The sequence below is a fragment of the Candoia aspera genome, chromosome 2, assembly GCF_035149785.1.
Source record: "Candoia aspera isolate rCanAsp1 chromosome 2, rCanAsp1.hap2, whole genome shotgun sequence".
Classification (NCBI taxonomy): domain Eukaryota; kingdom Metazoa; phylum Chordata; class Lepidosauria; order Squamata; family Boidae; genus Candoia; species Candoia aspera.
In genome coordinates, this window is record NC_086154.1 from 11,668,499 (window position 1) to 11,681,119 (window position 12,621).

Consider the following 12,621-nt stretch of genomic DNA (forward strand, 5'->3'; position numbering starts at 1 on the left):
CTGATCCATTTAGTTTTCACGGCAAGAATACTGAGGTGGGTTGCCATTACCTTCCCCAGGGATCGCATTTAGTCTGACCTCTCTGTCATGACCTTCCCGTCTTGGGTGGCCCTTCACGGTTTAGCTCATGGCATCATTGAGGTGCTCAAGCTCCAGCACCACGACAAGGTAACGATCCTTTGCTGAAGCACCCCCTCTGGCCCCCCGATGAAATGGTTAAAGAAGCGGAGCTGCCATGCCTAGAGAGGGAACAGGAAATGCCGGCCCGAGCCCCTTGGGAGGGGAGGGGGCGCGGAGTTCCTGTCCCGCCCCCTTCTCCTCTCGAGCGGACCGGGCCGTCCGCGGGTGGCGGCGATCGCAGGGGGCGGCGCCGCTCCCCGTCGCCCAGCAGCGCTGCCCCGAGGCGGCGAGGGAAGGTCAGCGCGGGGCGAGCCGAGGGGAGGCGCCCGGGCGGGGCGGGCGGCGGGGGCGGCGAAGGTCAGGGTCTCGGGGCGGGCGAGCCAGGCGGCTTGCAAAGCGGGGAGGCGAGGAGGGCTCCGGGGGACTCCGCGGACGCGCGTCCATGTTGTTTTCGGATCGCCTTCTTCCGGTTTTCCCGGCTGCCCGGGGAGCGCCGGGTCCTGCCCTCCCTCCCGAGGAAGAACCGGGCCCGCCCGCGCGGGGTGTTGGAGGGGAGCCGCGATCGGGCCGGCGAGAGGCGAAATCCCCCCGGAGTCGGGCTGCTCCCTTCCCGGGGACTTCAGGGAGTCGTCCATGTTGTTTTCTCAGCGCTCGGACGGAGGCGGGTGGCCAGGGCTTTTTTCTGGGATAGGTTTTTCGACGAGTCGCCCTTGGATTTTCTGGTGGTCTCCCATCCAGGCCCGACCGATCAGGTTCTGCTTGGCCGATCAGCATCCGAATTCCTGGCTGTCTGCTCAGAGAGCCGGAAGGGGGAATGTCGATCAATAATGGCCGCGTGCGGGAGTGTGGCTGGAGCCTTTGGTCTTTCTCACCCATCAGTGGTTTTCAGGCACGGGGTTCTCCTGGAGTTTGGCGTGCAATGTCTGTGTTTTTCCTGAGTGCATCGCCAGGGACGGCTGCTGTGAAAGAGGAGGGAATATTAACAGATGCACTAATGGGCAAAGGGGCCACTTTGGGGGATTTCTCGTCTGCACGTGTCCCCCCCCCCCAGTATGAAAGATCTGCCTGTCATCCTTGCTGCATTTTAATTTATTTCATTTTAATGAATCTTATCAAATGTATGTTCTACCTTTTCACTCAAGGAGGCAGTAACAGGAACTAGAACCCAAGATACAGAATAAATTAAAAGCATTAATGTAAACGGATGCTAAAATTAATTCACCGTGAAAAGCTGAGCTTGGCCAAGGAGATAAACCTTGCATGCCATTCTGAAGGGAGGAAACAGAGGTGAAACACAACTCCAGAAGGGAGTGTGTTCTGCAGCCTGGAAGTAAAGCAGGAAAAAGCCATCTCTGTCTGCTGGATAAGCAGCTCTCCAGAGGTGGAGCCTCCTCAGAAGTGTCTTTCCTGCAGACCCCACTTGGTGTCCTCCAGATGTGCTGGCACTGCTGTTAGGGATGTTGGGAGTTGTCCTGTCCTCCAGCACATCTGGAGGGCACAGGGCTGGAGATGGCTGGTACGTGGCTTATAAAATCCTGCACAGGAACCACATTTGGAATCCTGGTTGTGGGAAAAGATTCCAGGGGGGAATATGTCAATTCAGGTACTGCATTGGATGCCGACAGAGCAACTGCTGGTCTTGATAATCGGATCTGTCGGACCCGATTGCTGCTGCTCTGCATTGATACTATCAATGGCTAATAGTCCTGATACTTGCGTAGGACTTGCTATATTAGTTTCTGAAGAAAGTGAGAGGGAAAGCGTTGTTCTGCTTGGCCGTTTCTCTTTGGAGTATCTGGTTAGCCAACATGAATGATGGACTGGATTGGCCTTTGATCTGGACTCTTCTTGGGCCCCCCTTGCCACTCAGTGCTGTGTTTTTTCCAGGTTCCAGTCATTTCAAGTTGCTTGACAATCAACCCTTGCAGCTTGCACAGCATATTGACCGAGAATGCATGTCTGTTTAGAAACAGCTCCTAAATGCTGTGTGACTTTGTCATTGCATGTAGAGTTGTTTTCTTTGGACTGGGAGCAAAGGAATTATAATTTCTCTTCTGCGTGAATTCAAGATGTCTTAAGGTCACAGTGACAAGACTTAGTCTAACATAGAAGTAGAGAGCTGAATCCTACCATCCTAGGAGTACGAAGACAGAAACCACAAATGCCATCTCTAAATCTTTTGGAGATAAAAACTATATTAGAACAAATCTCTTACTGTCTGCTTGCACTGCTGTATAAAGATCATAATAGTGGCCTATTATGATAATGAACATGATGTCTTTTCAGTATAGAAATATACTATTTAAATGGAAATCACTCCAGCTGATAGCAAACTCAAGTACTGAGTACCAGAGAGATCCTTGGAGCAGAAATGAAGGAGGTTGTTTTAGAATCCTTGTTTTATCCTCCTTTAAAATAAAGGGAACAAACAGCCTTTGATTACATCTCTTTTTAACCTCTCCAGAATGTCTTTAATGTTTCCTGTACTTGTTCAGACATACTGACCATAGCTTTTTTGTTTTGCCTGTAAAATCTATGTAATTTCTTTTTAGCCCTATTAAATCTCATAGGTTTGTATTCTATTTCTGTAACTGTTAATTCTGTTTCTTTTCTATTATTTAGTGTCAAGGTTATGAAATATCCCAGTAGCACCTTCACTTGTCTTTTGGAGGAGGAGAAATTTTAATAAAGGATTTCCCAGCTTGCAGCTGTCCTGGTAAAGTCCCTTCAAATTCTGGTTATGTTATGGATACTTCCTGGCAACAATATATGTTTGGTACTGCTTTCTTCCAGCATGGTTTTTTTCAGTGTCCTCATCTAGCCAATTTCTATCCTAAGATCTCCTGGTAGTCTCCCATCCAAGGACTAAACAGATCTTTTCCTCCTTAGCTTTTCAGGGGCAGGCAAGGTCAGCTATATGCTACCACCTAACTGGGCTCTCTTTTTTTCTTCTTCCTACACTATAGATATATGCCATGCAAAATCAGGTGATGAATACTCTCGGGTTTGCCGAGAGTAGCACTGCTTGGCCATCTTTGTCTCAGTCAGAAGCTAGGCCAATTTAGGCCTGGTTTTATTTAGGTGGGATACCTCGGTGGAATACCAGGATTGTAAACTAGATTTTAGATTGGGAAGTTGAAAAAGATGTCATGGGAAAAGGCAGGCCATGTTGCTGCCAAGATAACTGCATGGATGTGTCTGCAAAGTCACCAAATGTTGAGATCAACTTAAAAGAATCATGTAGGATGGTAGCACTCTTATTTTATTGATCTAGGCTATAATAACAGAATCCCGAAAACCTGACCACATTTCCCTTTCCTTCCTCTTATACCAAACAGAATCAAGGCAAGGCACCTGAGTTTCTTTCTCTCATCTTCTTCTTTTCCTGAACTGAGTTCAGGTTTTGCTTTGAGTTCATCACCAGAATATGTGGTGGCCACGTATTTTCTCCACGGCCACGCTTCTCTAAAATATGCATATATTTTAAGGCAGTGTTCTCCAATGAGTCCAGGATTGTGAATCCAAGAAGCCCATGCTAATGGGGAATTTCATTTTCAGCCTAGGAAATGGAGCCTGAACTAAAGGTGGATGCTGATGGGCTTGGAATAACAGAGAAATCAGAGGCAGCAGGGGAAAAAAAAAATCTGGGTGTCACCCACGTTGAAATAACCAGGGAGTAATTGGTGGCCCCTCCCCCACGAGACTGCCACATTCCCTTCAACGGAGAGTTTGATGCCAGTTGGCAGGTCTAGTAAGGAGAAGGGTCACTCCAACCTTGCAAGGAGAGCAGGAGTGCCTGCAGGGGGAGCTTGCATCAAATCTGAAAGACTGCAGGTCCAGCGTTGCAATCCAAGCCCTGCCCTTTGTCTGTGCATGCGCACAAAGGAGGCAGGGCTTGAATTGCAATTCTGCACCTGCGTTTTGACTTGGACGCCACAGCGGTAGAGAATTCTTGAGTCCAATTGCTAAATGGAAAAACCTAAATGGAGATGTTGTTGAGTTGGCAGGGCGGTCCAAGTGTTTCTAGGATGCTGAAGAAAAGCAGAAGGTAAGCAGCTGAATGCCGATGATCTTTTGAAACTTCAGTTAATGCTTATAGAAGTGTTGCTTTTCAACCAAAGGTCCTCATTGTTGCAAACGTAATATTTTAAACATGATATACTTAGTGGCACCTGTGCATTTTAGGCATTACTGCGCTCTTACAGATATTTGAATGGGTTAAATGCCTTCACGTTTGATTCTGGAATGGAAAAGCAGAAGCACTGTAGAATAAAGGGAGGAATTTGGGAAAAAAAATATCTGCAAAATAATTAATGAGGGAAATTTGGCTCCGGTTCCTGCCACATGATTACGGTGAGGCTGTTTTGAGTTCCACCTGGCATGACGGGACAGAAATTGATCTGCGCCTCTTCATGGTATCCTCGCTTTTGTTCCAGGTCTCGGGCAGCGGAGAAAGAGACAGCTGCTTCGGCTAAGGCAGACAAAACCCTCTCTGAGTCTGTGAAGATCCAATTCCACATGGAGACCTCCCCGGAAGAGGATGAAAATGCCAGCTTGCTGGGTAAGGGAATTCTGGGCAGCCTTTGGGAGCTGGCCAGCCGCCCAGTCTGTCCCAAGACACTTCACTTCCTGAAACAAAGAATAAGGGGGAATTTCTTGCTCATTCCATGTCTAGGCAGCATCTGGACTGGGAACTAGATCTGACTTCAGTACTGGTGGTGGGAAAGTCCCCTCTGCCACATTCAAGCAAGCAGGCCACTTACAGAGGTTATGTTGGGTACCCGGCTTCATCCTTTAAGGGGACCGCCAGAAAATGTCTGAAAATTGGCTTCCTGGAGTCCTAATGGCAGGGCTGGTCCTGCAAATCAGAGCCAGCCAGTCTCTGTCTTGCTTCCTGGTGTGAGTTCAGAGCAGACCAAGGAATGTTAGCAACAGGATTATCCAGGAAGTGGGGTTAAAAGAAGTTCAAGAAGATCGCTGTGACTGCACAAGTGAAGCCCTGTCCCTTTTTGTTACACGTGTCACGTGTGCAACACGGGTTTAAAAAAAGGCAGGACTGTGACCACAGCAGACTTTTTTTTTTCTCCCTGGGAATGCTCGTGGTGATCAGAGTGGAAAATAAGCCCAATGCAGAAAGATTAAAGAATCTGATTGTATTTGGTCTGTAGGAGGCCCACAGGATGGATTCTCACAACAAATATATCTCAGTGAGCCACACAGTCCCTCAGAGTCCCTAACCAGGTCAGTGGGCGCTTCTGGAGGAATCCAGAATCGCCACCAGGTTCTTCCAGCCCTACCTGAGATCTCATAAGCCCTCGGGCGGGAGAACGCCATTAATCAAGCGGGCAGCAGTGGGCGTGGCTTAGGTTGTGCAGCTGATGAAGCTTGGGAAGAAGGCTCTGCACTGCTGGGCCTCGAAAGTGTTTTCGTAATGGGCCTTTAGTGGCTTTTACCTTCTGTCCCCTTTCTCTGGCGAAGTAGAGCTTGGCCCCTGCCAGACATTCTGGGGTTTGCACTGTATAGCTGACCGGAGGCTAGTCTTCGCTCACAGTCAATCCGGTTCAGTATTTGGTTAAAATCGTTCCTCCTTGCTCTAGTGCGGTATTTCTCAACCTTAGCAACTTTAAGATGTGTGGACTTCAACTCCCAGAATTCCCCAGCCAGCTCTGGGAATTCTGGGAGTTGAAGTCTACCTATCTTAAAGTTGCAGAGGTTGAGAAGTGCTACTGTACTGCTTGTTGGGTTAGCTGCTTCACATAACACCCTGGATCCTTCACCAACGCGGTTAAATGTGTTGTGTGTGGAAAGAGCCACTGAGCAGATGAGCCAACAGTTTAAGGCACCTTTCATGTTCCTGTGATCCACTGGGTGATTTTTTTCTTTTTATTCCTGCAGGCAATGGGGAAGCAACAGAGCCCGAAGTAGAAACCTGTTGGATGGCAAGGCCTGACTATATGGAATTCAACGGGGATTTGCTGGAGGAAAATATGTACGAGTTTTCTATGGTTGAGGAGGGGAGCCTCAACCATTCAGAAGACGCAGTAGAAGCTTCTTTTTGCGCCGAAGGCCCAGACTGCGCCAGCAGCATCCCAGACTCCTTTAAGGCCCTGAGCGACCAGAAAGCCGCAGCTAGAGAGAAGCCCTATAAGTGCTCGTTCTGTGGGGAAAGTTTCAAGCAGCGTTCCTACCTGGTCAAACACGAGAGGACCCACACAGGAGAAAAGCCCTACAAGTGCTCGGTGTGCGGAAAGAGCTTCAGCCAGAGTTCTCACATCATCACGCACGAGAGGACTCACACGGGAGAGAAACCCTACCAGTGCTCGGACTGCGGGAAGAGCTTCAATCGCAAAGCGAACCTGCTGGCGCACGAGAGGACCCACACGGGGGAGAAACCCTATGCCTGTTCAGACTGCGGCAAATGCTTCAGCCAGAGCTCCTGGCTGATGGCTCATAAAATAATCCACACCGGGGAAAAACCTTTCAAGTGTTTGGTCTGCGGGAAGCGTTTCAATAACCGCTCGAGCCTGATCAAACACAAGAGGTCCCACTCGGAGGAGAAGCCGTACATTTGCTCGGACTGTGGGAAGTCCTTCAAGGAGAGCTCGAAGCTTATCAAGCACCAGAGAATCCATACGGGCGAGAAGCCGTACAGGTGCCCGCTGTGTGGCAAAGGGTTCTGCTTCAAGTCCAGCCTGAGCCAGCACGAGCGAACGCACACGGGAGAGAAGCCCTACGAGTGCTGCGTTTGCGGGAAAACCTTCCGGCAGAAGTCGCATCTCATCAGGCATGAGAAGATGCACATGGGCGACAAATCGTACAGCTGTTGAGACTGCCGCAAAGCCATTGGCTGGGGCTCAGGTGTCACGGGATGCATGTTCTCCCTGCAGGAAGAGATACGAAAACAGGGTTCTGCCGGGCCCTGTTGTCTCAGAAGAAAGGAAAAGCAAAAAGAGGAATTGGGAATGCAGTTTTCTGCGGAAGGACAGCAGTCTCCATTCTGATCTGGGACTTGAAACAAATTCATTTAAATCTGCTTTGTAAATCTTTTGCAATTTTTTTTCTAATAAAAAAACCAAAGTAGATCTTCCAAACTTAGTCTGTCCGTCCTTGTTCTGAACTTCTCAACCCAGACTCTGCTGCCTCAGCAGTCCTGATGGGGTTTATTAGCAGGCATCTGCTTCCTCCTCCAAAGCCAGTGGAGGGCATCTTGCACAACTTGGGGGAAAGAGACTGATTCAGTCATGGGGAAAGGAAAACAGGGGACTTGATGTCCTAGACGGCAACTCCACACTGCAGTCTGTTTTGTGACAGTGTCAGACTGTGTTGGAGACATTTTTTATATCTGCTCCATAACGTTTAAGGTGACTTTCACAATCATTTGAATTTTTAATTTAAATTTTTAATTTAATTTAAATATTTAATCGCATTTAAACATTTAAACATAATTGTTTCTAGATAATTGCACTATAGAAGCCCCATGCTGTAACTTAAAAAAGGCCACACAGAGGAGATCAAATATCTTTTCCAGTATAAAGCATTTAGAATCCTTGCAGCTGTTAATATACCCAATGCCAGTATAGTGTATTAGTAAGAAATAATGGTTTAGTAAAGTTTTAATAAAAGTATCTCAGGGTGAAATTGAGCTGTGACTTTCAACAATTGATTCATTCTACGATAAATCATTTTTCTATTACTGTTGAGCTTTGCAGCGTATCCACCACATATGGAAGAAGGATTCAATCTATTCATTGCATTTTCAGCATTTTGTAGAAAAAGAGCTGCTCATTCTGGCAATCAAGACTGGAGTAATATGCCTCACACCAATCTCTCCAAGTATAACGTTTGAGGTAAATTCAATACATTTTTCTGTTGGAATTCCCACTGTTTCACCTCTATAACTATATTCACATTTTGCATCCCTTTAATCATACAATCTTTGACTGGTTCAGCTTCAGAGTTATATTTCACTAATAAGCTATAAATTGTGCCTAACAAATGATTCCCCGAACAAAGAAATGCTAAACTGTGAAAAGGAAACATTTGAGATGTCAAAAGCCTTTCTCCAACAGAAGAAGTTACTGTCTCCTTTAAAGGAACATTTAAAAGAGGCACTTCCTTTGCCTCTTAATATCACCCTTCTCCTCCCTGCTGTCGGTGGGCACCTCTGTGGAGACATCCCTCAAATACTCCAGCGTTTCTCAACCTCAGCAACTTTAAGAAGTGTGGACTTCAACTCCCAGAATTCCCCGTAGCTGGCTGGGGAATTCTGGGCGTTGAAGTCCACACTTCTTAAAAGTTGCCAAGGTTGAGAAACGCTGCTCCAATCCTTCAAGCTATTTTCCCAACAGCTTGTGATGGGACTTGTGGATTTTGACAGAACTGTTAAAGCCAGTCTACACTTCTCCAGCTGTCTGAGAATGCAAGAACGGGTCTCCAGCTGGGACACCCCCTCCCCCCTCCCTATATTTTTCCTTGCCTCATGCTTGGTCCAAAGATAGAAAGAAAAAAACCTGATTTCAAAAAGCTCTAGAACTTATACAAAAGCTTGGTTGCAGTTGAGGGAAAGGAGACCACCAGGAACACCCAGTGCTCTAGGTAGCCTGGAAAGCTGAGAAGGAAGAGTGCAGCTTAAGGGGGTCCTTAGCTTTTTAATCCTGGTTTAATCAGAAACAAATCCCAGTTCACATAAAAAGCACAGAACCCTCCTCCCCGGGGATACCAGTCCAGATGGGAGAATGCATAGATGGGGGAATAGTTCCTGAAGATTTCAGTGGAACAGGATGCCCCTGTGAAGAGGAAAAAAAATCCTAGGAGTTTTCCATTCCTAGGATTAAATGAAATGGGAACTAGAGGGACACGTTTCAACATGATTACCTTCCCTTATCCAGTCTTAATCTAGAAGTGACCTTTCAGGTGTGTTGCACTACAGCTCCCATATTCCTCCTGAGGATGATGGAGTTTAGAAGCCCAAACGCACTGAGCCCTGGGTTGGGGAAGGCTAGCTTGTAATGTGGACCGCCGAGAACCGTAAGCTGGCTTCCAATCTGATCCGCAGAATAGTCTGCTCTTCCTGCCAAGGCGAGAAGCCACCCATTCCACAACGGATGACCACTACAATGGCCGGTCTGCGGAGACCCCCCCCCCTTATATAGTTATGCAAATGAGTGGTATGACATCATGCCCTGTGCTCCTCTCTCCCTTTCCTCCACGGCCAATCACGTAGGAGTGGGAAGGCAGCAATACAATGCCAGGGGCAGGGCCAAACAGGTTTCTATAGCGACGCAGTGGTTGGGAAGAGGAGTAAGGTGAAGTGGGGTTGTCATGAGGAGTAGCAGCTTGACTTTTGTTGCCTGGAGCAAGCAGAGCCAAAGGCGAAACCGCAGCAGGCATTTTGGCTGCCTCCTTCGCTCCAGCTGCATACAAGGAGCTACTTAATTCCTGCTCCCTCTCCGAGGTGAGTCTGAGAGAGATGTAGAACTCCAGATGGGAATGAATGAGGAGGGACCTCTAAAGGACATCTAGCCCAACCCCTTGCCAATGCATGAAACGGGGTGGGTGTCAAAAAAGTCAAGATGGCAGTCACCACAGGGCAATCAAAGCTGTGCCTGCTTTTTATGAGCTTTGATCGCCCCATGGTGGCCACCATCTTGACTTTTTTGACCACACCTGCGGATGCCCCTGATGGATGGCCCTTGCATTTTGATGTCATGATGCGTGCTGTGTCATGAAAGCATGGCTAGCAACAGACACCTCTGGTTCAAAGAGAGGGTATATAGTCCTCCCTCCTCCACTGTGACCCCAACAACAGCCCTTTTAGGTTGGCTAAAAGAGAGTGACTGGCCCAGAGTGAGGTTCCAGAGCTCAGGGAGGACGTGCAACTGGGTCTCCCCAGGGCTAGTCTGACGCCTGAGCTGCTACGTGAAAGGCGGAAACGGAAAGGAAAAGGAAATTCCTTATTTTGCATTTGGATCCCTCTCTGTAAAGTTTCCACCCGTTGGTTCCTGTCCCGCCCTTGGGAGCTCTGCAGAAGAAATCCACATCTTCTTCCCTGTGACAGCCCTTCATGTATCAGAAGACCGTCTCATGTCTCCCCTTTGCCTTCTCCCCTTTAGGTTAAACATGCTCAGTCCTTTTAACATTCACAGGATTTAGCTCCAAGCTCCTCACCATCATCACTGCTCTTCTCTGCGCTCCAGTTCCTCAGCATCCTTCTTGTATTGTGGGGGCCAAAACTGGACACAGTATTCCAGATGTGCAACATAAGAGCACAATTAGCACTTCTTGGGAACTTGACACTATTCCTCTATTGATTCAGCCCAAGACTGCATTAGCCCTTTGGGCAGCTGCAGCACACTGCTGGCTCATGCTTAATCTGTGCTGTACTCGGATGCCCAGATCCTTCTCTCAAGTCCTGCTGCTGGGCCAGCTGCCTTTAGCTTTTCCTACCTGAGCACAGAAGTTGGAATTTGTTTGCTAGATAGAATCCAATGACCACTGATAGACTTGAACTATCTAGAGGCCGTCCATCAGGGGCATCTGCAGGGTGTGGTCAAAAAAATCAAGATGGTGGCCACCATGGGGCGATCAAAGCACGTAAGAAGCAGGCACAGCTTTGATCGCCCCATGGTGACTGCCATCTTGACTTTTTTGACACCCACCCCCTGTGACTGGCTTTCATGCATTGGCAAGGGTTGGGCTAGATGTCCTTTAGAGGTCCCTCCTCATTCATTGGCTTTTGAACCCTGAGCCTGTCTTCTGAGGTGTTAGCAGTACCCTCCCTGCAGCTTCGGGTCATCTGCAAATCTGATGTCATGTGCATTATGATGTCCTGGTGCAAAGATGCGAATGATGCAATTCCTGTTGTGCACATTCATGACGCATCCTCATGGCTTGTACCGGATGCTGATGGGAATAATTGTGATGACTGAAGCTGAGCTCCACTGCTGGCAAAAATCTGTTATCTGAATGTAGAGAGAATGTCCACCATTCCCAGAGTCATTGGGAGTCGGGCAGCATATAAATTTAATAAATTGTGGCTGATCGCACAGTCAGCCAGATGCTTAGACTGGATTTGGCATTTTTGCCCAGCTATCGAGTCCTTCCCAAGGACCTGGGATAGGCAGATGTTGTTAATAATATTAAAGGTATCGTCCTCACTCTCTACAATAGGTTTTCCAAGTGATTTTCCATCTTGGAAACTGTCTAAGTGCAGACCTGGCTAGTTTCAGGAGCGTTGCTGCATCATGCCCTTCCAAGACGACATCCTGCTTCAGAAAGCATGAATGAGTGAAAGACAGCCTTAGAAACCTCATTGCCCTCCGTGAACGACAGTCTGGAATTGGGGTGGGTGGAGTTAATCCATGGAGGCTCCTCAGAGGATTTAAATTTCTCAAACATGGGCGCACAACACACAGCCTTCTAGCTACTGCTGAACTCCAGCTCCCTCAGCCAGTGGGATTGATAGGGACGAATGTTGGGAGATGCAGTTCTGCTGTATCTGAAAGTCCACATGTCCTACAAACATGGTTCCCCAACTTAGGATCCTCCAGATAGGCTGAACAGCGACTTTCTCTTTCGTATGCTGCCCAGAATCATACTATTTGAGTTGGGCAGCCATATAAATGTTTCATTATTCATAGATAATTAAACTCCCAGAATGCCTAGCAAACATGGCCTCTGGGAGGATGGGGATTGCAGGTCTACAGATTGGATGGCAGCCTAAAGGGGACAGAAACAAAAAAGTAGGCAAACGTAGCATCAGGAGGTAGTCACAGATAGAACTGTGGAATTGGAAGGGACCCTCAAGGATCATCTAGTCCAACCCACTGCAATGTGCAGGAAAATCAACTGAACCATCCTCAAGAGGTGGAGCCAGTGTGCTTCTCTCTAACCTTCTCACACGTAGAGACTTCATCTCTTTAGAACACTTAAAAGAGAGTTTTTGACTGGCTTTGGCCTCTTTAAGACACAGTTCACCTGTTTATCATGGCCACAAACTGAACACTAAACTTCCATCATCTCATTTCCAGCAGATTCCAGATGTTTCCACACATTTAGGTGATTATTCACATTCGGATCATCCCTTTTCTCCAGGTAGTTAAGATAGTGCTCCATTCTTTCTTAGGCCTCAGAAAAGCTCTGGGGGGAAGATTAAACTGAAGGATTCTATCTGGTTTAAAGTCGCTGCACAGGCTCAGTAGCCATATGAATGGCTTCTCAGTCCAATAGTCTTGCCCCCTTCAAAGCCTAAGAGACGTACCATGGCATTAAAGTTGCATGGAATCTACAATCCTCCAAATTTAAGTTGCGCTGCAGCTCCCATCATCCTTTGTTACTGACCATGCTGGTTGGGGGATGATGGGAGTTGGAATCCAAACATTTCTGGAGGGCCCATCCCTAGATGAATGTTTTATGAGATACTGCAGCACTGTTGGCCCTCAGCACATGGTGTTCACTGGTATACTGCCTCCGAATGGGGAGGCTCTATTTGGTTCCCCTGGC

The 12,621-nt window shown here is 47.8% G+C and overlaps 1 protein-coding gene across 1 annotated transcript; it reads left to right on the plus strand.

Annotated features, from left to right (window-relative positions):
- The first annotated feature begins 318 nt into the window (after positions 1–318).
- Positions 319–7,196, plus strand: LOC134492142 (zinc finger protein 239-like). The gene is made up of 3 exons (XM_063296314.1): positions 319–416; positions 4,557–4,681; positions 6,016–7,196. The coding sequence occupies exons 2-3, from the start codon at positions 4,639–4,641 to the stop codon at positions 6,945–6,947; spliced, it is 975 nt and encodes a 324-aa protein (XP_063152384.1). The 5' UTR covers positions 319–416; positions 4,557–4,638; the 3' UTR covers positions 6,948–7,196.
- Positions 7,197–12,621: the final 5,425 nt, after the last annotated feature.

Bases quoted from the DNA above. Each gene is read 5' to 3' on its own strand.
- LOC134492142 (XM_063296314.1), top strand. From the start codon at position 4,639: ATGGAGACCTCCCCGGAAGAGGATGAAAATGCCAGCTTGCTGG. The intron at 4,682-6,015 runs GTAAGGGAATTC...TTATTCCTGCAG, and splicing joins TGAAAATGCCAGCTTGCTGG to GCAATGGGGAAGCAACAGAG.